Source organism: Drosophila pseudoobscura, chromosome 3, assembly GCF_009870125.1.
Source record: "Drosophila pseudoobscura strain MV-25-SWS-2005 chromosome 3, UCI_Dpse_MV25, whole genome shotgun sequence".
Lineage (NCBI taxonomy): Eukaryota > Metazoa > Arthropoda > Insecta > Diptera > Drosophilidae > Drosophila > Drosophila pseudoobscura.
In genome coordinates, this window is record NC_046680.1 from 6,441,450 (window position 1) to 6,469,007 (window position 27,558).

At 44.6% G+C, this 27,558-nt stretch overlaps 1 protein-coding gene and 3 non-coding genes across 13 annotated transcripts; 1 reads left to right on the plus strand and 3 right to left on the minus strand.

The window, feature by feature from the left end:
- The first annotated feature begins 87 nt into the window (after positions 1-87).
- Positions 88-27,307, plus strand: hts (adducin 1-like protein hts). Of its 10 annotated transcripts, XM_015183763.2 has the most exons (13): positions 883-1,228; positions 5,732-5,774; positions 12,663-12,783; positions 12,858-13,341; positions 13,417-14,137; positions 14,212-14,335; positions 15,512-15,622; positions 15,686-15,980; positions 16,046-16,144; positions 16,246-16,317; positions 18,169-18,237; positions 25,796-25,863; positions 25,942-27,307. In XM_015183763.2, exons 3-13 carry the CDS (start codon positions 12,688-12,690, stop codon positions 26,053-26,055), a joined length of 2,253 nt encoding a protein of 750 aa, XP_015039249.2. In that variant the 5' UTR covers positions 883-1,228; positions 5,732-5,774; positions 12,663-12,687; the 3' UTR covers positions 26,056-27,307. The 10 variants fall into 10 exon arrangements, with proteins under 10 accessions (XP_015039247.2, XP_015039253.2, XP_033233758.1 ...); XM_015183761.2 differs by lacking the exons at positions 18,169-18,237; positions 25,796-25,863; positions 25,942-27,307 and adding exons at positions 88-296; positions 18,838-23,043 and having other exon boundaries at positions 1,092-1,228; XM_015183767.2 differs by lacking the exons at positions 18,169-18,237; positions 25,796-25,863; positions 25,942-27,307 and adding exons at positions 88-217; positions 18,838-23,043 and having other exon boundaries at positions 1,092-1,228.
- TRNAV-AAC (transfer RNA valine (anticodon AAC)) lies at positions 8,889-8,961 on the minus strand. The gene has a single exon. It is a non-coding gene; the product is annotated as a tRNA-Val (tRNA).
- Positions 9,281-9,353, minus strand: TRNAV-AAC (transfer RNA valine (anticodon AAC)). The gene has a single exon. It is a non-coding gene; the product is annotated as a tRNA-Val (tRNA).
- TRNAS-CGA (transfer RNA serine (anticodon CGA)) lies at positions 9,704-9,785 on the minus strand. The gene has a single exon. It is a non-coding gene; the product is annotated as a tRNA-Ser (tRNA).
- Positions 27,308-27,558: the final 251 nt, after the last annotated feature.

Genomic DNA, 27,558 nt, shown 5'->3' on the forward strand with positions numbered 1-27,558 from the left:
TTACCTCGAGTGTGAGGACTATATACCTTGAGGACAAAAAGCCGATATTGTCTGCCATTATGTAGCGAATGTGTAGTAACCGTGTAGTTGCGATGTAATAAATTTAGCAAATGTAAATGTAAAATGTAGAGGTGTAGAAACGAATACTAGCCACAAAGAAATCGAAAAAACAATTCAACGAAGCGCTTTCGCGGTCGTCGCGCTGTGAATATTCTGTGTAATTTTTAGCATTTATACTGAATTAATAGTGATTAAGAATCGAACAAATAGTACTTTGCTGGCGGTGCCCTTTTTCTGTACGGTTTGATACGGGGTGATAACTTAAGTTAGGAAACGTGGGTGTTGAGAGGGAAAACGTAGCCGACGCGCACTCAACTCATTGATTTTTTCACGGCATTGCCGTGCCGGTGAGGAGTCGCCGTTAATAAGTGTACTTGTATTTGTATCAATAATATGACATAATCGGCGTGGGCTGGGGTTAATTGACACAGTTGCTGAGCGCGGAATACCTAAAAGTGCGGAAAGAGAAGCATAAACGAAGCAATTCTTGTGGTCAAAGTGGCGAAAACAGGACTCGCGGCGTTGTTGTTTCACATATTCGTCCAAATACATATGCGACCGCACACACACACACACCCAACATAATTGTGAATGTATTTGGGCGTAGCAGGATGATACACTTCCAGGCCGCTTTCCAGTCGAACAGCTCTCTCTATCTCTCTTTCTGCTCTGCCTCATTTGTGCATAGTGACATGGCGTCACAACAATTTGTACATTATTTATTCTGAAATTGTTTTTATTTCATTAATATGTTAGCTCTCAATTTTACATGTTCCAAATTTTTAATTTTTGGAAACACTGCGCACCTTTTGGCGTTAACGAACACTGACGACCGGACCGCCTTCCAGCTCTCCACTCTCGTTTTTGCGTCTTGTTCTTCGAGTTGTGCGGACGTGTGCGTGCGCCTCTAACATAAGCAACGTTAAACGTTAAATGTAATCGTGCAGTGTAAAGTGCCAGTGCCGTTTTGAAAAGCAAAACCCTTTGGTCAAAAGCAATAAATCTTTAATATTCTCCTCTTTTCATATTAGTCTATGTTTTGTGCATTACGAGAGCGAGCGAGTGTATAACAAAAAGCGTGTGCTCCCATAGTGATTGTATTGACTTGTACTCGTGTGTGTGAAACGACTGGAGGATCGGCCGACCGACATTTAGAAAAGCAGCCACGGTGAGTTTCTTATAAATTAGAATTTCTTCTGGTGAAAATGTGCGCTGTTCGTTGAATTAATCTTTTGGAAACTAAATGGAATCTTTACTGTTATGCTTCTACCGCTATGATGGGCAGAGGTTATGGCCGGTGACGCCATCTTTTGTACTTCCCTAATAAGTGTTGTTTTTGTTTTTTGGGTTTGGTCAAGCACACGCAACATTCCTAATTGTATGCGTGCATTTGTGTGTGTGTGTTTTGATGTTATGCTTTGCGTTTGATGTTCTGAAAATTTCTGACGCGGCTTTTTCTCTTTCTCTCTCTCCCTCTCTCTTTCGTCTTTTGGGTGGGTGTGAGTACCTTTTCCTTTTCACATGATTCATGCTTTCTTTCTTCCCACTTTCTATGCCCCCCTGTCGGATTATGAAAATACCATTGCATGTCGTACGGACTTCGGATTTTAGCTGTTGCTTTTATAACTAATTTGTTATCGACTCGCACACACACGCCATCTTGGTTGCAAAATCTTCACGCTCGAAGTGCATATGTGTGTGCGTGTGTGTCTAATACGGTGTGCTTTTGCTCCCCCTCGCGCGACTGTGACCCACATTTTCTCTTTCGGTTTGGCGAAAAAAAAACTGCGACCTGCAACAAGTGATAAACAGATTTGTAAATGTTGAAAACTTATTTATTGAAGAACGATACGCTGCACAGTAGTTTGCAAACGTAAGTTCTCCCTCACAACAGATGTTTTGTTGTAGGCCGGACCGTCTATAACTTGATTTGTATTTAGTGTTTATTCAGTTGTTGTGCAATCTTATCGAAGCTCTGGCTTGTGTTTTCTAGTTAGATTCCTTTAAAAAAAAAAAGAGTTTTATTCCTTAGTTCATTTCCATGACCGAAGAAGTTTATGACGTCACTCCACCTGCTCTACCTGGCTTCCGGCATGGCCTGGATGTACTCGTGCATACTTGTGTACTCTCATATCTCTGCATCGAGCTTTTAGACTGCTGATAAATTTAGCTATCTTTTATGTCACATGACGTCATTTCGCACACAAAACCAAATGACAACCAAATGAAAATGTTCTCTTTTTTGTTTGCTGCCTTTTTGTTTCCAATTCTAATTTGCTATACGCTCACACATACACACTCAAGCGGGCACAATGATGTTTATATTTGAATTTTTTAATACGGTTTCCCCGAGTGTCTGCTGCGTCTCTTTACCCGTTCCACCCCGCTCTTATTATTTTTCTGTTGCTCGTCTCTTTTTAAATTAGCTTCATCGCCTGGGGCATTTATTCTGGCTGCAAACCGCAAAAGCATTCAGCCAAGTGTTTGTCTAAAATCGTTGCGGCATTATTCCTATATTTCACTCTCTCAAGGGATAAAGGGAGAGAGAGAACCAAATGATTGCGCACCGTTATTTGCCTGTTGTGCCATTACTCGAGTGCAAAATAACTGGGGAAAGTCAAAAACCTCTGTTTATTCTTGTTTCCTCTATACATACAAGTGACAAATTAACGTGCACTGAGAGCGTCAAGGTGTGAGAGAGACCGTTGTGTGTGTGTGTGCGTGTCTGTGTGGGTGGGAGGAAGTGCATAGTTAAAACGGCAAACAATAGCGGGAGAAACCAAAACCTAACCTAGAAATGTGTTCCAATAAATGACGGAAATACAAAATTAAGAACATTTGCATATAAACAACAAGAGACAAAGAGGTCCCTCGATAAGAGGGAATGCAATCCCAGCAAACCGATATTGTGTTCAAAGGCCACCGTCTCAAATACTTTCTAACGACTTGGGCGTGCCCCTCGCCCTCATCCCATCCAACAATGCAAATGCATTTGATGGACACATGAGTAGAAGGGTAAGGAAAGGAAGGTGAGGCAGAAAATGATTTTTGATTGGAAATTGTTTACTCAAGCGTGATGTGGGGTTGCCTCTTATCTAATTTCCCACTGACGTCATTTTGTGATTAATTGATTTGGAAATCGTTGGGATCGAGCTGCATAATTGTGACGTTCACTCTGATTAATGGAGTCCATCCAGTAGGGTGGAGAGAAGGGAAGGGTATCTTGGCTAGGACAGAACAAACGGTGAAAAGTGCAGAAACAATTGAAGCAAAAGCGAGAACTAAAGCCAGCTTACTTGATGATGGCGAAAAGAGGGGGATGGATAGACAAATATACAGACATAAATAAAAGAGGCGTACGTGCCAAGCTTCAAAAAAAAATAAAATGTTGCTGCTGGCTAAACAACTGCAGCTCATCAATAAAACAGCAACAACAAACAGAAATTCGGTGGAGAGGAGACACGAAAAGGAAGAGAGACCGAGAGAGACGTGCAACAACAAATGTACAGTTGCAGAAGCAGCAGCAGCAGCATCAGCCGCATTACCAGCAACAACAACGAAGAAAACGAGACTGCGGCCAAAGAAAGTCGAAGTTCCTATACCCTATATACATATAAGAGCATCTAGCAACGACAGAGAGAGAGAGAGACAGACACAAAGTATGTCAATTCGAGAGCAGTCGTTTTGTGTTATTTTTGTGTTTGTCGCTTTTAAGCACTCGTGATAATTCGTACAGCCTAGTTTATGATGTACTTTAAGCCCGGTCTGCAGAGCGGCAGAGTGAGCGACAATGTGGATAATTTATACCTAAAAAGTTGGAAAGAGAAGCGGGAGTAGCACAGACGAGACGGATGATGAGGCTGTGTCTCTGCATTTCTTGCCTTTTTTCATGTTGCTGGTATTTCTTTATGCTGCGCCGCTGCTGCTGCTGCTGCTGCTGCTGCTGCTGCTGCTGCTGCGCTTGAACTTCAATTGGAAATTGTCTTGAGCGGTTCTCTCTCGCTCTGTGTATCTGTCTGGTCCGTCTCTTGCAGCTGGAAAGTGATTGAAAGCCTGTTATTATGTGGCTGCCGAACTGTATTCAAATGGGAATTTAGGTTTTATTTTATTCTCTTCTGTTTGTGTTTCTGTTCGTGGAGGCGTGGGAAATACTGTTTTGTTTTTTCTTGTTAAATTGCCACAATTTGTTGTAATTAAGTTTAATTTGAAAGTAAATACTACGAGATTAAATGTAATTTAGTTTCAGCTTTCAATTTGTCATTGGAAGACCTGAGAAAGCTAGTAAGAATGATTGGCCTCTTGCTTCCTCTTTTGGAGCTTCTGCTCCTTCTATGCATAACCCACTTTGCCAGTGCAAACGTCAGTAAAAATCTCGTTTCTGAACGGCTTTTCTTCATTGTAGCATTGCCCAACAAGAAATCAACAAAAGCAGCCGCGAACAAATGGCATCAACATCATCATCCTCATATAACAATAGCCGGGGAGGCAGCAAGCCAAAGTACTCCGTCCGTGGGCAACAATAAACGCAAACGTGTTGCTGCATAAATGAATTCATAATGCAAAAACACAAAAATGAAGAGACAGAGAGAGAGAGAGAGAGAGGGGAAAAAGTTTATTGTGAAGCACACGAAAGACGGCTTACATAATCTTTTATATCTTCTACTCCTCTCGATCAGCGCCCATGCCATTTGACGTTGGGTGGGTGCTGAGGGGAGGTAGGGATCGACCGCAACAGCATTTAGCCAGGCTCCAAATGAAACTGTTGATTAACGCACCAGAAAAGGTGGGACTGGAACTGGGCAATCTTTCATGTCTGCGTCTTCACGCATTAACTTTTTAGAGCCCATTCCGTGCTGTTTTGTGTTGTGCTCTATTGAGCAATCCAGTTATTAAATTGTGCGTGAAAAGTGAAAATGGGAAGCACTCGTGGGTAATTATAATTTTGATGGTCTTGATGAGGATATTATAGTTTTGCTTGGACTCTCCAAGCCCGCGAACCACCACGAACAACAAAAATACACTTAAATTGTATTATTCTTAAATAATTCAATCGCTAAACAGTTTCTAATATTTCCTGACTTCACTCGTATTGGGACTGGGGCTAACAAATTATCGGCTCATAATAATTTTGCAATTCGTATGCAAATTTTTGCTAATGGAAAGTCTACAAATTTATGGAAAGCATGCAAATCGTTCCAGCTGATAAACGTAGCTTGCAGAGCGAGTGGAAGTGTTTGTGAGTGTGTGTGTGTGTGTACGAAATGAAGATGTAAAAAATTACGGTGCTTGTTGGATGCCCCCATCGCGATCATACAACCTCTCCCTAAATAATTCAATTATTTTGTTGTATACTGAGAGAGTTCGGTCTCTCTCTCTCCCTCTCTTTCGCCGTCGTCTGTTTGTGTGTGTGTGTGTGTGTGTGTGTGGGTAAATAGCAGTATAAAATAACGAGTAGTATAGAAATATTTTAACCCGCGCCAACTAAAAATATTGGCATGACATCATCGAACAGCGACGTCGGCGCAGCAGACAGCATCTCTCAATGAATCTCAGTTTTGTTTCTCTCTATGTTTGGCTATACAAAAATATAGTAATTTGAAAAAAAGTGATAGGCAAATTTCCCATTTCCATTTACTAATCAAAGTCTTTTATTTTTTGTTTGCCATTGCAGCCACATATTAAAAAGGAAGAGAGCAAACAATTTCAATTTTAAGGTGAGTTCTGGGTATTTTTTATCCGACATCAACAGGCGATGTCACGTCAGACTCTGCTCTTCTCTTGGTGTGTCTTGCGATGGCATATCCCAATGTCTCGCAGGTTTCGTGTTTACTCTCGCTTTCGTTGACTCTTGTTGGGGAGAGGGAGCGGTGCAGAGAGCTGCGCCACCTCGTCTAATGGTCAGAGAGGGCTACTGAAAGATACAATAGAAGGATAAACATAGAGAGTGGAGTGTGCTGTAGTTTTTCATACTAATGGAAAACAAATCGAACCGAATAAATGTGGAGATAGCCAAAAGTATTCGTGTTTCGCTAAACAAACAACCAATGATGCTGTCAATCTGGGATACTCCATAGCTGGGGGGGACTAAAACAAAAAAGCGTAATCAAGTTTACGTTTTTTTACGAGGGTATCTTTTGGTCGAAGTATTCTCTCTGTTGGCTTTGCGATAAGCTCCTAGAATATACTGTAGTAGATATAGAAATTGTTCTCTTTTAGGGCTCTCTTCTCCTTGAATCTTTTTTACATGTTGACACGCATAACTTCACCTCTAATTCAATTAAGACTGACCTTTGTTTTTGTGGTTTTTTTCATGTACATGTGTACATTTTTTCGCACTAGTCACTAGTCTGCTCTGCTCTCTCTTTTTGTCTCTGCCTCCTCGGATTCCCTTGGAGCGTGTGGCTCTGCTTCAGTTGAAATTGAATTAAAAGCCACTTGAGCGTTGAGTCTGCTTTTTATTCCGATGTCGATATGTCGTGCCACAAATGTGTACATGTTCGTATGTCTCTGTGTACACAAATATCTCTTTAAATAGTGCAAAAATTCAGATTTACCCCTCCATGCCTTCGGGCATGGTACACTGCGTTTTTACACATAATGTATGTATGTATGTTCCATCATTATAGGGGGAAATCAAGAGTCAAGGGGATAGAAATGATATTCTTTACGCTTGAAATTTTGTTGGCTCTCATAAATGGGTCATTCAACCAAACTCCAGCCGATGGCAAACTCTCATTTCTCGCTTAATAGTCTTCACATATGGGGAAAAAACGGAAACTTGAAAATCTGGCACTGTTCTTTGTAAGAAAGGCCCCAAAATTCAAATAAATCTTCTATTAGTTAGATCACTTAAATTAAAATTCAAATAGAACATTTTGCAAGTATTTGAGTTTTTTGTTGTTGTTTGTGTTCCACCTGTGCTACAACCCTTCTCGACTGTAACTGAAGTTCAATTAAAAGCCCATTTAATGCCTTTAATGTGCTCCTATCAGGATTGAGTTACTGTCGTTAAGGACATGTGCTCTTACATACTCGTATATGCGGCTCAAACCAATTGTAAACACGCATCAGGCACTGCCCACATTTCCTGCGTTGCTCGCGTGTTCGGGTCAACGACCCACAACCTCCCACCCCCGGCCGTGAACCCCAGAAATTGGGCCCAAGAACAAGGACAGCCATCGAAAGCAAACAGACACCCTCTTGTGCAATAGAGCGAGGGGGTTCTTGACGGCCTCTGGAAATAAAAATACCTGTTCGGGACACGCCTAGCATTTTATTGGATTTTCCTTAGAGCATTGTTAGTTTAATTCTTTTTTCGCCGGCAATTTCACTGTCGCCGTTGCCATGCAATTTTGAATGAATGGCGCCGACCAAATGACGGAACTGTGGCGCCACCAATGAATGTTTGCTACCACGCGCCTCGTAAAAATATCCTGGAATTGGGATTGGGTGGGTGGTTTGGTGGGGTTGCTGCTGTTGCTGTGCCGTGCCGTGCCGTGGTTGCTTCTCGTTTGCGTTTTGAGTTAATGACAGGAAATGACGTCATGTGCCCCTCAGAGGGGATGAAATTGTATTTGCTTGTCTTTAAGTGCCGGGAGGGTTGTGGGTGTGGGTGCCACAATGTCCTGGCTGATGTCATAGTCTACAAATATGATTACTTCCCGACTGACTAGATTACAGAGCAAACGAGAGACAAGGAATCGATACACTCCTGAAGATCTCTTAACAAATCTTTCGAAAACTGATATTGAGCGATTTTCAATGCAATAAAATGATCCCCCTTCCTCTCTGGACGTTAGCAAATCTCAACAGCTGTGCAGATTTCAAGTTTATTTGGCAATTTTACAAAACCAAACCAAATTTATGTGTATCAAAAATACTACAAATTGGCCAACAGTTTTGGCCAACTTCCAAGTGAGTCAAAGACACATCGCCAGCCATCGTCCCATTCAACAAAAGGCTTTAATCAAGGGCAAACTTAGAAAAATGAAAATATACAGACGAAGTATTAAATACTCTTTGCTATGCCAGCTAAATAATATGCATCGAATTTTTTTTAAATGACAACAAATTATAATCTTTAGTTTCGTAAAACTATGCCGATATTTACCGTATCTTGCGTTTCAAGGGCATAAAAAGCGAACGCAAAAGCATTATTTATTTTTTGTTTGCTTTGGCGATTCACTTTCTTTTGTGTCTGTCGCCTTCCATTCATTCCTCTCTCGGACTCTTGCTTCTCGGCTGCCAGTCTGTTTTTATGCAATTTTGCTGCACCACTCTTCATAAAGAGGGCGTTGGCGCCAACTTTTCTGCCGGCATTAAGATTTATGTGCGGATTTTGTAATTCAAGCCACGCGACTCACAAGCGACTTTCGGCGACGTCAGATACCAGAAGCAGGCAGCAGCAGCGGCAACAACAACGGGTTGTCCAGAACAGTGGAGAATGGGGCGACGAGCCCGACCAGACAGAGTGTTAGCAAAACAAACAAAATTAGCAGAGGGCAGGGGAGAGAAGGCCAGACGGAAAAGCCTCACGGCTACGGATAGACCAAAACCAAGACAAGTCGCTGGCTGCTGCTACTGCTACTGCTACCTTGTTAAAAAATTGCACACGCACGAGAAATTCCCAGAGCAGAGCAGAGCTACAGGCCCAAATGAAGACATTTTAACGATAACTGTGCCTAGATACGAGACAAGCGAGCACGAAACAGGCGTCTTGGCACACTCCATATTGGCCGAGCTGTTATAATTAATGCTTAAAAAGCCATTTAGTCACGAAAAAATTAAAAGGTTACCTTCGAGAAAAGAAAAAAAAAGTTATTTCAACCTGTTTCCGCCCGGGATCGAACCGGGGGCCTTCTGCGTGTTAGGCAGATGTGATAACCGCTACACCACGGAAACAGCTGGCATTTGAGCGGTCAAATACTTATTAGTGCAAAGCTGGTATTGGAGAGGGAGGCAGTAAACAAATTGAAATATTATTTTAAAGTTTACTGTGTACTCGTAATTTAACGTAATTTAAATAGTTTTCGTGTCTGTACCGAAATCTTACCTTGCTGATTTTACTCCTTCCATAAATATTCCGAACTTTCCTAGATCTTATCAAATAAAAAGTTATTCTCGTCTGTCCAATCCATGCTTCCAAGGTTCGGATTTAAAATAGACTTCAGATAAAACTAAATTTGAAAATTGAAAAACGAATGCAAAAAAGTATTCAACCTGTTTCCGCCCGGGATCGAACCGGGGGCCTTCTGCGTGTTAGGCAGATGTGATAACCGCTACACCACGGAAACAGCTGGAAGCAAGGTGACCAAACACGGAACAGTTTCTTTGTACCATAGAAGTGTTGATGGAAAAATATAAAAATACTGTAGAAATCGCTTATTAAGATAAGATTTTAAAGTATTATTGGTTTCATACAGTATGCTTTATAAATAAAATATAAATACTGCATTATGTTTCTGCTATCGGCTACAACTCATTAATTACAAAAAAGGTCGCAAGAATGTTCTGTCCGACAGTATGTGCAAATTCATTTCATGATATAAAAAAGTCTTCATCTATTTATATGCTACATTAGTAAAAATGAATACTAAAAAATATCGTATTAAAGCAAAGTGCAAAAAAGAAATGAATGTTTCATCGCAGCCGGTAGGATTCGAACCTACGCTCCCAGAGGGAATCTGATTTCGAGTCAGACGCCTTAACCACTCGGCCACGACTGCTTGTGGAAGACTCATGTCCAAAGCTGAATATACCAGAGATGGGCGGCGAAAGACTCTAATATTATTTCATGCAATATCTATTTGACAAATTTCCGCATACGGAACACGTTTCGCGTCAAGCTTGTGCAACAAATGATTTAGAATCTAGGCTAAGTACGCTCCATGAAATATATTGGAATGCCTAGGCAAAAAAAATATGACTTCCACAAATTAGCACACTATGAATGATTGCATAAAAAGTAATGATTTATTGCACTTTTTCTCTGTTTTTCTTTGTGATCGTTTTTGTACAAATTTCTGGCTGGATGAAATGCTTTTTCAGACGACAACAGCTTCATTATCATCATCAGATCTCTGGCGGTGTCCCACTGACTGACTGACTGAGTGAGCGACTTGTTGCATTATTGAAACTGAATGAATTCATTTTCTGTGCGACCTTATGGCCACTCTGTGGCATATCACACTTGAGACGATGGGACAGCTCCAGCTCACCCCCTCCTCAGCTGTCTATCTGTGCTCGATGGAGTGGAGGATATTACGTAAGATTTCTTCTTTGGTTGCGCGATAATTGAATACTTGGGAAATTTAATTAACGCCAGCGAATACGAGTGTATGTATGTATGTATTGTATGTGTGAAAATGATGTACGATCATTCAGAGGGTGTTCAGTTCTTTGAGTCAATTTGGTTGCGAAGATGTTTGCTGTTTTGGCTTTAATCTTATCTTTTATCGTAATGTAATGTAAGCATGTTTCTGCTTCTCTCCCTCTCTACCCATTACCGCTCTCAGCATTCTTGAGCTGTCTGTTTTGGGGCCACACTGGCACACGACGCTACCCATTGAAAGACATGGGTGTGTCCGCGACGACGTCGTCGTCGTCGGCGCCGCCAAACAAGTGTGATGTAATTGCATAATGTCAACAAGAGTCAGGCGGTGGCAAACAAACTGCGGCGCTGACAGGCCAGCCTATGCCGACGGCGGCAGCGGCAGCGGCTCGCGTCATCGATGGCGTCGCTGTGGCGTTAGATGCTCCTAAATTTAATTGTTTTCTTCCGCACAAAAAGGTCAGAAACAGAGAGAAAAGAGAGAAATAGAACGAGAGAATGGTGTCTGCAGCGTTGACAAAGTTAAAGTTCAATAAACTGCAATGTTTTGATAATTGTGCTCAAATTGGGATTTAACAAATCAATTGGTTGATCTACTGGTTGACACTGTTGACTATATTGGCCAACCAGTGTTGCCTTATCTCAGTGGAAACGCGTCGATTTTTGGCAGAGAACAACTTTAAAGGCATTCCTCTCTTCGTTCTTCAATGCATTGAGCATTGAGCGTAGTCAAGTCTCTGCCGCCACCTACGGAAAATTATAACTTTTTTGTTGTTGTTAGGGCTACTCTGGTGGGAGGGAGTTGATGATCAGCCTACGCAGTAATTGTGAATACTTGTTGGGGATCTACTCCATGCGCCCACACACACACACGCAAACCCTCTCACACGGCAGAGTGCACTTAAAAAGCGTTTATTCAGCATTATTCCGTTTGATTGCAGCCAAAAGAACGTCTTCGAGCACCCACGCACCCAGGCATAGTCAGAAAAGGGAAGAGAGCAAAGGAAAGGCAAAGTTCAATTACCTTAGCATCACGATAATTCTGTAAGAGTTGGCTCTGTTGTGGTTGTTGGTGGGATGTACGTATATGTATGTCCGGTGGGCAATACGTCATCATTTGCAAATAGTCTCTTGTGAATGCAATTGTCTTCCATTAATCTTATCTAATAAGGAAGGAAATGGGGAACTAAGCCAACCGCCCGCGGTAACAGAACTTGCAAGGGCAAAGGCATGTAGGGAAGGGAATTGGGTCAGCATAAATTATACACGTTGCTCGTAATTATTGTCTTTGTTGTTCCAGTGTGTCAGAAAGCCGCAGGAGCGTATTCCACCGTTCTTTAGTTGAGCCAAGAAATTTCTTAAACGATATGTTTTCTCAGCCTCTCTCTGCTGATGACATTCCCTACTTTTTTTACCTTGCTTATTGCATTTGTTTATATATGTATGTATGTTCGAGTACCGCCTGCGGCACCAATACACCAGCATCAGGGTGCAATTTGAAGGTTAGTGCTCACAGTGGCTGGGGTCTGAAACACCACGCCTAAGATTTAAAGAGCAAAGCATTTCTTTCCCGGTCTTGTGTTTATTTATTTTCGATACATCTCCTCTCTCTCTTTGCTCGGTTTTTCGATTTCCGAGGCATTTATTTGAAATTCGTAAGAAGCAAAATGGATCTTAAAATAGTTTTTTCTGTGTTTTCCTTTCTGCGTTGCTTCTGCTCTGGGTTGTCGCGCCTGTCGTAGCACGTGGGCAGGAAGGAAAGTGTGTGGTTTATTTTCCAATGGTTCCCCCCCCCCCCCCCCTGCTTTTCACTGTGTAAAGTGTCAGACTGGGAAGTAAATATATAATTTTTTTTTTTAGCCAAAATTAGAAATTAAATAAAGTGAAATATGCGGCACAACTCCCTCCTTGGTCCCATTCCTCTCTCTATCTCTCTGTCTCTCTTGCACTCTCCCCCAAAACAGTTTTGGCCATTCACAGGAAAAACAGACAGCTATAAAGTTCTCTCAGCGCTATTCCTCTCTCGCTTAAATTTTGGGTGGTTGTGTTTGCCCGCTCTCTCTCGCTCTCTCTCTCTCTCTCTGTTGCCACCCCCTTTTTTCCATTTCGCATGTGTTTGTGTGTGTGTGTACACAACGGGAACAGTGTAGAACGGTGCTCTGCCGTTTTAAGGTCAGTTGAAAATTTTCCAGCTGAGCGTAAAGTAAGCGTACAAAATGTGAAGGAAAAGCAATTGTAATATAAAATTCCCTTTTCCCCTTTTCGTTTGCAGCATTTAAACAGAAAAGGAAGCAAACATGACTGAAGTCGAGCAACCGCCACAGAATGGCATAGACCCAACCGCCGGCGATCACGACGAGGACAGCAAAGCGCGCCCCGCCGATATTGAACAGGTAAGTGGCGATTGAAAGCAATTTCTGCCTTTTCCGATGCACCATCACTTCTGGGTCACGTCGCTCTTCCACAGGATATGCGCGAAATGGAGCGCCGCAAACGCGTCGAAGCCATTATGGGCTCGAGGCTGTTCCGCGAGGAACTGGAACGCATCGTCGATTCGGCCCGTGAAGGAGGTGGCGGGGCCAGCGGCATACTGCAGCAGCTGTCGGACATTGTGGGCGTGCCGGTGAGCCGGGTGGGCAGCGTTTTCAAGAGCAGCAGTTGCATGGTGCCCATTAACGATATACGCGGCGTGGAGTCCATGGGCTATGCCAAGGGCGAGAAAATACTCCGCTGCAAGCTGGCTGCCACATTCCGTCTGCTGGATTTGTACGGCTGGACGCAGGGTCTGGGGGCACAGATCACCGCACGCCTAAAGGTCGACCAGGAGTACTTCCTGGTCAATCCCTATGGCCTGCTCTATCATGAAGTCACTGCCTCGGCGCTAAACAAGGTGGATATGCAGGGCCATATTGTGGAGCAGGGCACCACCAACTTTGGCGTGAACAAGAGCCGTAAGTCGCCAACGCACCCCTTGCATTTAATAATTTCAATTTTTAACATTGGCTTTTCCGCTCCCCCCCAACCAGACTTTGTCCTCCACTCGGTGGTGCATGCAGCACGCCCCGACATTCGCTGCGCCATCTACATTGGCTGCAGTCCGGTTGTGGCCATCTCTTCGTTGAAGACCGGCCTGCTGCCCCTCACCAGGGATGCCTGTGTGCTGGGCGAGATCACCACGCACGCGTACACGGGTCTGCTCGATGAGGACGAGCGCAACCGCCTTGTCCGCAGCCTGGGGCCCAACTCCAAGGTCATACTGTTGGCCAACCACGGCGCCCTATGCTGCGGCGAGACCATCGAAGAGGCCTTCTTCGCCGCCTGCCACATTGTGCAGGCGTGCGAGACGCAACTGAAGCTACTGCCCGTGGGTGTGGACAATCTGGTGCTGATTCCCGAGGAGACGCGCAAGATCATCTACGAGCAGTCGCGCCGGCCCCCAGAGGACCTGGAGAAGAAGTTTGCCGCCGTCACGGCTGCCGAGGATGGAGCCACTGCCACGGAGCCTGCTGTCGCTGAACAGGCGGCTCCCACGCCCAAAATCGGCAGTCCGCCCAAGTGGCGTGTTGGGGGAGCCGACTTCGAGGCCCTTATGCGCATGCTGGACAATGCTGGCTATCGCACAGGCTACATCTACCGCCATCCCCTGATTAAATCGGATCCACCCAAGCCCAAGAACGACGTGGAGCTGCCACCGGCCGTGTCATCTCTCGGCTATCTGCTCGAGGAGGAGGAGCTCTTTAGACAGGGGTAAGGAACAAGGAACAGTCAAGGTTCTTCCAAGAGTGATCCTAATGATTCCAATTATCTAATACCTCCAACAGCATCTGGAAGAAGGGAGATCTGCGCAAAGGAGGCGACCGCAGTCGCTGGCTCAACTCCCCGAATGTGTATCAGAAGGTCGAAGTCCTGGAGACGGGCACCCCAGATCCCAAGAAAATCACAAAGGTAGAGATCATAACTTTCGAAGATAAACACCAGACCACGACAGCGTCCACACAGCAGCGGAATGTTGCTAGCCTTAAGGAGATTGAAGGGAATTAGTTGAGCCGGCCAACCCACCCCAACCCAACCCAAAGAAAACCCCACACTACCCAGACATTCCACTTGCTCCGCCTCCATTTATGAGTTCCCCTTTAGCTAGTTCAGTTCCGATTCTGCTGCTAAACTTGCGAATATATTCACGCATAATATTTGTCTGCCTAGCCACTAAGTAAATCAAAGTAATCGTCTAAAATATTAGTACATGAACTATATATTTATATACATTCTTATATATTTTGAAAATAGATTTTTAAATCGTGCTAAACAAAACAAAAAGATATTTTACCCGCTTTGCCAGCAAAAAAATTCTGTAATTTGTGCATTACATTACCCAAATAAATATTTAACTTAAAACCGAAAATAACTCTTGCATAGATGGATGATTTTGTGCCTCCTTTAGGGGTCTTCCCCTGCTGTCTGTCTCTCTGCTTTTCTTCCACTATAACGAATCGAACGAATGCTCTGTAAAACAATGCAAAGAAAGAGAAAGAAATTTGTTATTAAGTATTTAATCATTCAAATACAAAACCGTTTCATTTATATTAATTTCCAACATTTTCACTTCATTTTTTAAAACATTTGTTTGTTCCGTTGACATTTAAACAAATTTTTCTTTGCATGTTTTATGGTTAAGATTTCTTTCAATTAAATAAATATTTTTTATTTTTAAATATTTGTATAAACTTTTACCTATTTTTTTTTCTCATTTGTTCTCAAGGCACAAAATCATTTCTGACTGTTATTTTTGTTATATTAAGAACATTTTCGATAATACAATAGTTAAAAAAAAAAACAAAAAAAAAACATTGCTCACAAATGCTTGAAGAATTGTATTTCTTATATAATTAACACTGAAGCGTATTTATGTATAAGATGATTGGCTAAGAGACCCGAACAATCGTTGGGCTAACGCCTATAGACAGCATTTCGATGTAGCTTTAAGTATTTTAGATTTAAGCATATCGGCCCCTAAATTAAACAAATTTCTTTCTCTTTCTTTTCTACTTGCATTGTCCCACCCCATTGCCCCACACCGTAAAAATGCTTGCGTGCTCAAATTGAACACTATAACCTTCAAAGTGGGTCGCTGAGGGTTCACCCACCCATTCGACGCCCGTGAGGATCGAAGATCCGCTGCAGTTTGTGCCATGTGGGACGAATACCAAGGAGTTTAAGCGCGTCCAACAGCAAGTCAGTATTCATTTAGTTGCCTCAATTCCCCTTTAGATCGTCCACTATGTATGCTTGTCTTAGATCAAGGATAATCGACGTGCGGACAAAATCTCAGCTGGACCACAATCTCATATACTGGAGGGCGTGACCTGGGACGAAGCGAACCGCATCAAAGATGCCACTGTCTCGCAGGCCGGTGATCACGTGGTGCTAATGGGTGCCGCCTCCAAGGGAATCATTCAGCGGGGCTTCCAGCACAATGCGACTGTCTACAAGGCGCCATACGCCAAGAATCCCTTCGACAATGTGACCGACGATGAGCTGAATGAGTACAAGCGGACGGTGGAGCGCAAAAAGAAGAGCATTCATGGCGAATGTAAGTGTGCATCTAAGATCCTGTCTGTTATACATCATTCACTCAAATATTGGTACCTCTTTCAGACACCGATACGGACTTTTCGGAATCAGAGGCTCTTAACTCGATGCAGGCAGCGGGAGCTTTGGCTCATGCCAAACACGCACAGAGCGAACCCGAGACGGGTATGTCACGGTCGTGCCATCCGTTTGGCTACATTTGGCTAGATCTGCATTAATAACCCTCCAAATCTGTTGTTTCCCATAACGTTTCTGTAATATCTTAGAACACCAAATTATCCAGATTCAAACGCAACAGGCGCCCATTCCCAGCCAAGCGGAAGTTGTATTGAGCGATGGTAAGTCCAGTCCATGTTCTCTGTTCCTATCCTTTTATGTTTTGCTACTATCCAGTTCATATAATCGTGATCGTATGATTTACCATACTCCAATACCGAACACATCCATATAATGCTCAGAGTTATGTCTTTGCTTATCCATTATATGAACAAAATGTCAATTTTCAGATGTCTTATGTTTTTTTAATAAGTTAAGTCCTTATGTATTTCCCTTTTATCCCATTCCATTCCTCTGGATGCATTTGTTTTATGATTGTATCAGTTTTTTACATGTTTAAGTTACATAAGTTACACGCAGAAACGCGATAAATCTAACGAAGTTATTTGTTTTGTTTATTTTATGGATCTTCTAGTTTAAGGCATTTATTATAATTATTAGACTTCTAACATTTGATAACCTATTTTTTTCTTATGCTATTTTCCCCTCTTTATTTTTTTTTTATCTGCCTAACACAAACACACACGCCTATAAATGAATTTACAAAATAATGCTAAAAAAAAAAAACAAAACTATAGTTAACAAAAAAGTACTCGTAGCACTTGACACAGTCTCGACTTCGTTTCTGTGAGGAAAATTGTTTAATACTTTCACTCCACTACTGTCTTTACTGTACACCACTTATTCCGCAGTTTAAAAGCTCCTAGCCAACGGTCCTAAAACTGTTTTAGTTAGTTATACTAACTAGATGTAGATATCGGTATTTTTGCATACTAATTATACGTACTAGTCGTGTTACTCTCCTATCTTTGTATATTACATACTTTAAATACTTTTCGGTGCCAAGGAAGAACAGCCAACTGTTGTATGCCGTGTATTAAATGAGTATTATTTTCAACGATCAACTGAAAATCACAGCACAACAACAACTACTACGCACAACAAAAAAGCTAAGCTATAGATCAGATCAGATCGGAACGCATTCTCCTTTGCAGAAAATCCATCTAGGACAGTCCCCCGTCCGTTTGCCAGTTCACTATTTAATAACATTCCTCTGCCTTGAATATAAATTCATTTGATAAAAACTGTGTGTAGGGGTGTGCGAATAAAACCGATTACAAATGTAATATAAATATAGTGTAAAGAATAAACCAGACCAACCATCAACAACAAGAACCAACCAGCCCCGAAGCTCTCAGCAGAACACAAAACTTGTACTTCTACTACCACTACATACAAATACCACCTTTTCTACTACTACTACTACCAACACTACTACTACTTCTACTACTTCTGCTGCTGCGCTCTATAGTGTAACCACAAAGTCAGGCTAAGAACAGCTAAACAAAAAAAAAAACACTTATTTTTGAGCTAGAGGTGAGTGCAGCCCCGAAAGGTTTAGTGTGTAGAAACCAAAGCCATCACAAATCGAACAAATTTACTCGTAGTATATACTATATAGTTTATAGAAAGCAAAAGAACAGAACATCCGCATCTGCACACTAAACCCCATTCGACATGACATGTTAACCGCTGCCGCCTTGCCTTGCCACAGAACTTTCTGCTCGGCTCTGCTCTGCTCTGCTCTGCCCTGTTCTGTTCTGTTTGGTTTTATTTTGTGTTGCCATTCAGAGCCGATCAATCATTCTTCTGGCCATTCTAGCTCCATTGTCCAAGGAATTCTTTGGCTGTTGCACAGCTGTTTTAGTTTAAGCCTTTTAGTCGATACTAATGCACATCTATGCAGCATGCTTGCTTATCCAGTACTAAACCTAGACACCTTTCAGCTCACTTTCTACACTAAGTATTTCTAGTTTTAAGGCATTCAATTTAAGGGCTTTACGCTAGACGCCGTTTTCGTGTGTTTGCCATGCCATTTAATTGTTTTATTTGATTTCTCAATACTGTTTTAGCCACACTTAGTTTTATAAATGGCGAACGCTCTCACACAGCAACAAATCGCAAGCCGCCAACAGGCCGAGGTAACAAAAATTCCCCCCTCCACCCAAAAAAAAAGAAAAGAAAAGAAAAAAAAACCGAAGGGTTTCCTTCAATGTACTCAGGCTGTACGCCCAGGAACGCCCATGTATATATAATCCCAACTAATTAATTGGTGTATATTTGTATGCAAAGATAACACTTCTATATACTCGTATATAATCCACCAAAACAAAGTCACCGGAAACAAAAGCACCCGAACTAAACCCTAGCTCTAGTCCATCCATACCATCGAACTAATTCAGCAATTCAGTTCATACTCTGGTTAGACGATAGAATATATCATTCAGAACTATTCGGTTTGGTGGAAGCAATCGTATTACCCCTTGCTATGGCAATGGCCAGGAATATTTATTATTTGTACTCAAGTTTCAGCCTAGGTACAGCCCCCTTGGATATACACACACTCTTATACATCCAAACGAACAAAAAATACGTATCGAAATCTATCTATGTATGTACTTCTCCCCCCTGCCCTCGTATGTATTCATCGAGTCCCAGACTCCCTTTACGTATTTTGCCATAGATACTAATTGTACACCTCTTTGGCTCTTCTCTCCATATTTTCGTCTTGCATTGTGAAGCTGTGCAAGTCCTTGGGAAGTCGTCCATGGGTAAGGAGACCGAGACACCCACCAGTTCAGATGCGAACAGCCACGGGCATGAGCTGGACAAGGAGAATAACCGTATTCGGAATAGAAGCGTCTCTTCGACTAGCAAGTGTCGCCGCGATCTATTCCCAGCGCCAAAGAGCGATCCTCCGTCGATTGAATTAGATATGGGGTCGGGGTCGGGCTCGGGATCGGGCTCGGGCTCGGGGTCTGGGGTGGCCGACTTGGCACAGCATCTGGTTCCTGTCCAGCAGGGGCAGGACCAGCTTTATTCCTATGTTTATGCGGCAGTTGCCGCCGCCTCCTTGGGGCAATGCGCTCAGCCGCAGATTTGCTCGGCCCTGCTGAGGACCCTTCATACCGAGCAGTTGGTTAATCTGGCCGCCTACTATCGCAGCTCAAATGGCACGTCTAGTACGGGCACGGGCACAGGCTCCTCCAACATAGTCCGGCGCCCGCTGGAGCCGGCCAACAACAATCTCATTCACCCGCCGTACCGCACCCACTCACACTTTGGATTCCAGTCCCCCCGTCAGATGCCATGCGCGGCCCACAAGCATCTGCCAGGACGCGACGGTTTGGCCGCACTGGGCTACCGGCCCATGCAGCGGGCCATCAGTTACGAGGAGATCTTCGCCAGTCCCCGCTACGAGCAGCTCTGCCAGCCCTGCATCGACAAGCTGCTGCGCCTCAAGCCGGAGCTGCAGCGCGTGCGCGGACCCAACAGTGGCTCCTGCGAGGAGGATCTGGCCAGCATGGGCAGCAGCAGTGTCACGCCCAAGCAGCAAGGGAAGGCGCCACTGCCAGAGATACCCGGATTCGGGCACCAAGATGCCAGCACGCAGACCTCGCTTCAGTCCACGAACTTTCTCAGAGAAATCGAACGCTTCAACTTCTCCGAGGAGTCGACGAATCTGGGCTTCACGCCAGGTGTGGTGGCCATCACCAGTGATTTTAGTTTGCCAGGCTTGGAGGGCAGTCCGGGCGCCAGTGCCACCAGTGCCCCGCCGCCCAGAGCTTATCCCCCAATGGAGCCGCGAACGGGCACAAACATCACCGAAGTGTGGAACTTTGGCAACTGGCAGGAGCCAACGAATCGGAATCCAGAGGATGCTGCCAATGGGGAGTCGGAGTTCCGCCAACAGCCGCTTACCGAGCGTCGGATTACCCTGGAGATCACGCAACACTTCCAGCCCACTGGAGAGGCGCAGAGGCAGGACCACGGCCAGGACCAGGAACAGGAGCAGGAAGAGGAGCAGGAGCAGGAACAGGGGCGCCAACTAATGACACGAGATGAGCGCCAGCGCCGCAAGTCCGAGTTCCAGGAACTCTGGCAGGACCACGTCCAGTACTTTGGGGACAAGGAGAAGATGCAACAGGAGCCGCCGTCCAGGACAGAGCACACACTGAAGGTGAGCCTGGATGAGCAGGAGGTCAGGGCTTTGCGGGCCAATGGCTGGCTAGACCATGAGGGGGACCCAGAGACGGAGGAGAATCCAGTTCCGATCGCTGAAGATGTGTCGCTCCTTCCGCAGGATGACAATACCGCAATGACTGACAATACGGCGAATGATCTGCCGCAAATCCTGCAAGATTTCGAGGATAGTCTCAGCCTGGCCGGCGAAAACCTGCAGAAACTGGTGGAAACCACCAAAAGGCTTCAACCCCTGGAGTTGGATGACATTGAGGTGCCAGAAACTGGCACGCTCTTCCGATCGATCAGCCTGGAGAACATTGCGAATGCCAACGACTCGGTTTGCCTGGTGGAACGGGCGACGGAGCTAGCCGACGACACGAGCGATTCATCTAACGAGTCCATCATCCACTTTGAAGAAAAGCGTGACGATGAGAAGCCTGTCACACCCGTTCCGAACGACCCGGAAGAGGCCACTGAAAAGGAGAGGGTCCAGATTGAACGCAACGATGAAAAGGATGTCGATGAGAATGAGAACGAGATCGAGACAGGGACAGAGTTCGAAGGCTTCACCAGTAGCTCAGAGTCGGCCGAAACGACCGAGGCAGAGCCCTTCCATGGGGAGGAGATTCCTGCAAGATTCCAACCCCCGCAGGACATCGAGAATTTCTCACCGATCGAGCTGGAAATCCTGAGGCGCATCGAGGAGGACAAACTCAAGGAGAACGATCCCATCTTTGTCAAAATTGATGACTGCATTCGCAACAAGCTGACACCCAAGAAGCTGGAGGATCTGGTCCGCCAGGGGATGCGTCGCACCTGCACGAACGTCTACACCTGTCCGGGTCCGAGTACGAGTCGGATTTCAACCAGCACAAACTCGGCCCTGTCCATGCACCAGATCAGTGCGCCGTGCAGTTCCACGGCCCACAAGCACCTGGTGACGCGACCCTGCCCTCGATTATCGCAGTCTTTGTCAAATCCCCAGCCACAGCAGCAGGAGGAGGAGGAGCAGTCGGAGCAGTCGGAGGAGAGGGACCGCTTGGACACCCAGCCGAGTAGCCCTCTGAAGCGTACCATCTCCTCCACGACCTTCGTGTGCCGTCCCAGTCCCAACAGGAAGCGCAATTTCATCCAGGAGAACATCCGCAATGTCGGCAGGCCGCGATCGGCCACAAGGCCAACGACCAGCTCGATCAAAAAGCAAAGAACTATGTCACAGGCCAGGAGCGCTGCCAGCGTGTCGTCCGTGTGCACCTTCGAGATCGGCCAGCGGGACAACGGGTCTCGTCTTTGGGTGTCCCTACCCACGCCACCGCGTGCCCAGAACCGGAATGCTGCAAGCAGTCCAAGCACTCCGCGCCAAATGCCACGCAGTCCGCACTCGCCCCATAACAAGCGACGCAAAGCGGGTGTTTTTCTTACGCCTGTGCGGCGTTGCGCCATGAATCCGGCCTTGAACCTTGATCGGATCTCGTCGGACACATCGCTGAACTACTCCGTGGATCGCACGCTCTCGAGCAGCACGTTCTGCGTGCCTACAGAGGGTGAGCCCGAGGCGGATAACGTTTCGACAACAACATTCGAGGTGGACTGCAGTCAGGATCAGGAGCACGAGCAGGAGGATCAAAGCCCAGTCTCCACTCAAAATGAATCTTCAGCAGCTATGGGAGCAGACGTTGGGAATGCCACCGCATGCAGCATTTACTACAGTGCCAATGACAACACTCAGGATCAGAGTCACGAATCGGTGCAAACTTTAAGCGATAGATCCCTGACAAGCGATGAACAGCCAACGGAAGGGGAGACTGCCGGTGATGGCCAGGATGACACTAGAAATGATGACACAGATTCGACTAAAGACTCCGCCCACGTAATAGAAGTTGATACTGAGCCATCCTGCAAGAGTTCCGAAGGGATACAATCAATTGAGTTCGAAGTTCAAGAGGCAGAAACCCAGACAAATCTAGATGCCGCTGAAGAAGATTCATCCTCAACGGATGGTCAATCGAATACGGAAGAGGAAGAAACCCCTGTAGAGGCCGAAGTAACTAATCGCGACTCGAATGCTAGTAGCTCTACTTCATTCAAAAGTGTTCTCGAAATGTCCGCTCAAAGTGGGGACGGAGACGAAGACACGGATAGAGACACCGGAGGAACTCCAACGGAAAAGCAGCTTGTGGGCTCCGATGCCGAAGCAGATGAATCGAACGACCACGAAACGGATACAAAGAATACTTCCGATAAAGCGGAGGACAGTGAAGGGGAACAAGAATCCAGTGTAATCGAAGGAGGTCTAAGACGGATTGAATCAGAACCGATCGATAATCATCCCACTGACACTGGAGACTCGACAAATGACGGGGAAAACTCCGGCAATGTGGAAGAGATGCCTCCAACTAGTTTAACATTGGGGCTCACCGAAGAGGAACTTCGCGACGAGGAGGAGGTGGGAGCGATGACCCCCCAGAGTATTGCCGCCGTCGAGGTGTTACATATGCCAGAATCTGAAACTGATAACGAAAAACTAGCAGATGCGTCAAAGGAAACCCAGAATCGCGTAACTGGGGAAGTAGGAACATCAGAGGAGTCTGATGACGATGAGGAAGTTGTCCTGGTAACGAATTGCACTTTACAGGGCACGCAAATCCATGTGTGGGAGAACGTGGTACAAGAAGAGGATGTGGATCCTACTCCGGACACGTTGAAACACGATAAAGATCTCGATAAACAAACGGATTAAACTGATTGATGGTCAAAACAGAGCCGAGCAAATCCCCAATATTTCTTTCCTTGCCCATCTATTTTTTTCCACTTTTCTTCTCCACATTTGCTGTGTCCAAGCAGACAGTCCCCCAGGCCCCCGTCAGATATTTTTATTTTTATAGGTCTCAAAGGAATCACATATTTGCAGTTTTTATGTACCCTATTGCTTGGCATGAATGGAATTTTTGAGTTGTAGCCTTGTTTATGTGCACTTTACATCGTATCATATGTATTCTAACCCACACAAAACACGATTAATTATCTGTATGTATGGCAAAGGGTTTGTATTGAATGAAAGTATCAAATAAAGATTTATTTTGTAATATTTATTTTTTTATTTTTTATTATTATTTAATTGGTTCAAGGTGTACAAATCCCCCAGAGGTCCCCCAGTGTTTGCGTTGAGTCCTGTGGGCAGCTACGTCGTACAATGTTAAATGTTTAATGTAATAAGTACAGTACATCGTATACTATTAAGTGGAATCCGGATACCATCGTCTGCGTCTGCGTTTTCGTCATTGTTTCGTGCAGTTTCCCCCTCTATATCCCTCCCCCACACACACCTACCAAGCATTTATATATACTCATACTCATACTCATACTCATCCCCCCCACGCCCAACATGCACATGCTCCCTCCCACTTTCTCACTTCCAGAGGTACGGTCTTATTTGACCCGGAAATATTCATTTCTGTGGGATCCCAGGCAGTACCTTGACGCCTGCGTCGGTGCCACCCATCGAGTGCAGCAGGTGAATGTAATACACAAGGTGGATACAGTCAGCAGGCACAACTATCCCCCCATCAACATCCACAACAACATCAACCACAATACGACCATGGAGAACAATGCGACAAGCGCCTGGGTGGATCTGCCCAGCAGTACACCGCATCGAGGTCCCATCGTTACCTCTCCGAATGCCGGGGAGACGGTTCCATTCCGGACAATCTCTCACTATGGATTTAATTGCCCACTCAATAGTGCACCCAGCATCCTGCTCCATCCAGAACACAAATCCATTTGGCAAAATGTATCTGAGCAGCGGGAAAATGTGTTCTCTTTCATTAATCTGTCGATCTTGACCAAGGAGAATCGGAAGATGCTCGATGTCCTGGCAGCTGCAGCAACAACACCAACATCGGCGTCGACAGTCAAGCAGCAGCCATTGTCTTCACCCACCTATGTCTCGGAGAAGCAGATTCGATTGGAGCCAACGCCCCCGCAGAGGAAGCAGCGCGTTTACAGTGCCACGGCGAGCAGTGGCAGAAGCTTTGATGATTCTTTGGACGAGCTCGAGTCGATGTTCGGATCCATAACTATGGCCAGCCCCCAAAGACAGCCACAGTCTCAAGACTATAGTCTCTATCGCAGCTATAACTTTCTGCCGAGAGACCATGCACTGTCAGTGGACACGGACGCGAATGGAAACGAGGTGAAGCACAGCAGACGGCCCGAGGCAGAGCAGAGCATCTACCAAAACGGCGACGACAGCGGCTTGGGTAGGCGGCGGGAACGAACCACTACGAGCAATGGTTCGTCTACGCAGGAGGCCGAGGCCTATACCCCGGGCAAACATGTCAGGCTGACCTTGAGCAGCTCGCCCCTGGCTGGCGCTACATCTCCGACCCCCACGACCATTGAGGTTCTGATCAATGTGTCGCTGCGCAACGCCGAGTGCGTCCAGACGGTGCAGACGCACGAGCAAGAGTTCCGGGCCAAACTGGAGAAGGTCATAGATGAAGAGATCCACTACATCTCGCAGCAGCTGGCCACGCGACAGCGAACCGCTCAGATACTCCAAGATCAGCCAGCCCCTACTCGTGCTCCGCTGGCCACGCCCACACCGTCCCAGTTGCTGCAGCGCAGCAATTCGGCACCGGTCCTGTGCCACGCCTACAGCTATGTGGACCTGGCCGAGACCGATATGACTGGAAAGCCGTCGCCCTCAACTATTTCCGACAGTGGTGTCGGTGCCGGTGCAGCGTCCGGTTCGTCTCCATTGGTGTCCCCAGGGGAGGCTGATCTGAATACCCATCTCAGCTCATTCGAGAATATGTTGCAGAGCTTGCTGAATAACGTTATTAAAGCCCATATGCTCCACAACCAGGCCTTCATCACGGACTGTCGTGCGCGCTTTTCGCAGCTGTCCGAGGGACTGTCCTCCTGCGGAATATCCCCCGTCAAGTCTCTCAATCATTACTAAATCATAATATTTGTGAATTTTTAAGTTTTTTTTTTATGTTTGGTTTTTTTTTTTGTCTAAATTTGTTTTATTTCAAATATATTGTTTATTTACTGGATAAGTCGTAACCTAATTATTGCCCAGAACTCACTCAAACGCAATCACTATCGACGAACAGGTAACCATTTTGCATTTATCATTTATCGCCTGCTTTTGCTGTTGCACATGCACTTGTATGTTATTATATTAGTTGTTGATCCTGCGCTGCATGTCCTTTCGTTTGTTCTAACCCTAACCCAAGGTCCATAAGTGTACTAACACACCTCACTAATACACCACTCGATACATCTAATTCTTGTGACAACCACTTACATATGTACATGTTTTAGTTAGATCCAAATTTGTGTGTTTGAATTTTGTGTGCGTTTCATAGCGGTGAAAAGAGAGTCTAATGAAATAGTATAACATATTCTGTGCGCGTCCACTGAGTTACATTTGTAGGAGCCGCCAACCCCCGACCCTTGAAAATCGTGCTAATCATGTGTGTTTACTCTTTGCCTTTCCACCAGGTGAAAACGTGCAAAATGGCGACCACTCGGAGGCACACTTGAGCACCTTCTCCCAGAGCAGTAAAGAGGTAAGCGATGATGAGCTTAGCTTAGTAGTCGGCAAAACGAAAACGAAACTATACTCTCAATGTAAATTTATATTACAGTTCCAGGATGTGTCCACGGACGGATCGCCGAAGAAAGACAAAAAGAAGAAGAAGGGCCTGCGCACACCATCGTTTTTGAAAAAGAAGAAGGAGAAGAAGAAGGCCGAGGCCTAAGCTGATGCTGGTGCTGATCTAGAGCGGCATCCGTAGCAGCAACACCACAGCAATAGCAATCATTACACCCACCCAACAGCAAACAGCGGGTAAACGCGGGGACAACAACAATGTGTAACCGAGGGCACTAAGAGAATAAACGATATGATGAAACGACAAAAAATAAACAATAACCAGAGCGAAGCAAGCATTGCACGAGAGAAAAGAAGAGAATAGAAGAGAAGAGGCATAAACCAGCAACAAATGAGCAGCTAAAGTTGATCAAGACGCAACTAAGAAGTAACCGAAGGCAGCAGTTCAATCAATTAGCATTCACAGCTATACATACATATATCTTCTAATATAATATAAATCTATTTTTTAATTTATACGATTATCGCAGCACACACAATCTGCAACGCAAACCACATAATTTTGTATGATAAAAAGAGACTTTACCGAAACTCTCAAATTCGCATGCAATACCCGACCCCAATCCCGACCCAACCACCCCGACAGACACGCGGGCCGCTTCGTTCTATACGAGAAGCGGGGAAATCTTCTAGATTTATTAGCGCTTAAATATACATACTACGTAAACCACATTACATAGTAATCAAACATAACAACAACATAAGCAGAAACACTTATTAATGAAGTGCGAAAGAAACGAGACTTTTGTTTTGAAGAATTGGAAATTTTTTTGCACACATAGAAGCAGACGCAGACGACGAGTGTGTTATTTGAGGGAGCTTGCACTCAACATAATACTTAAATGCAATATTTTTTTATAAACGCAATAAAATTGATCAAATGAAACAACACTTTGATATTCTTTACATGTGTATGTTTTGTGTTTTTTTAGTTGTGTTAGTTCATTCAAAAAAGTGAATATAATAGGTACATGTTTGTATACATGCAGCAATTGTATTAGGTTTTTATATAAATAATTATATACTGTTTATACATAAATACACACGCAAAATATATATTTATAAAAACAAATAAATTATGGAGAAAATACAAAACACAAAACAGCACACTCTCATATGTATGTAAAGCCGAGGGATAAATGCAGAGGAAAGCAGAGAGAAAACCAATCGCAGAAAATTAAGAGAGTCGAGTCCCGTGAGATATACAGCATTTCTTTTGTAAGTAGATGTGCTGCATTGAAAATACATGCATATGTACGTTCGATAACTACACTCCAGAAAAGGATACATATATGACTGCCATAGCATGTAAAGCCTAAAGGCACAATTTAATCGCATTTCAAATAATAACTAGCATTAAAACTAAAGCCAATCAAATCAATCAAATGTTTCTGCTTTTCCCGCCCGCTTATCCACTCAAATACACCGACACCCACACCCACAATAATAGGACACACTCGATACTCTATATACACAACACACACGAATGCATGCATTGCGGAGCCTTAGACAAAAACGACAGAATAAATATTTATGATAATTACGAGTATATATAAAAAAAGAGAAACTTTAAATGATATGATTGTTTGCA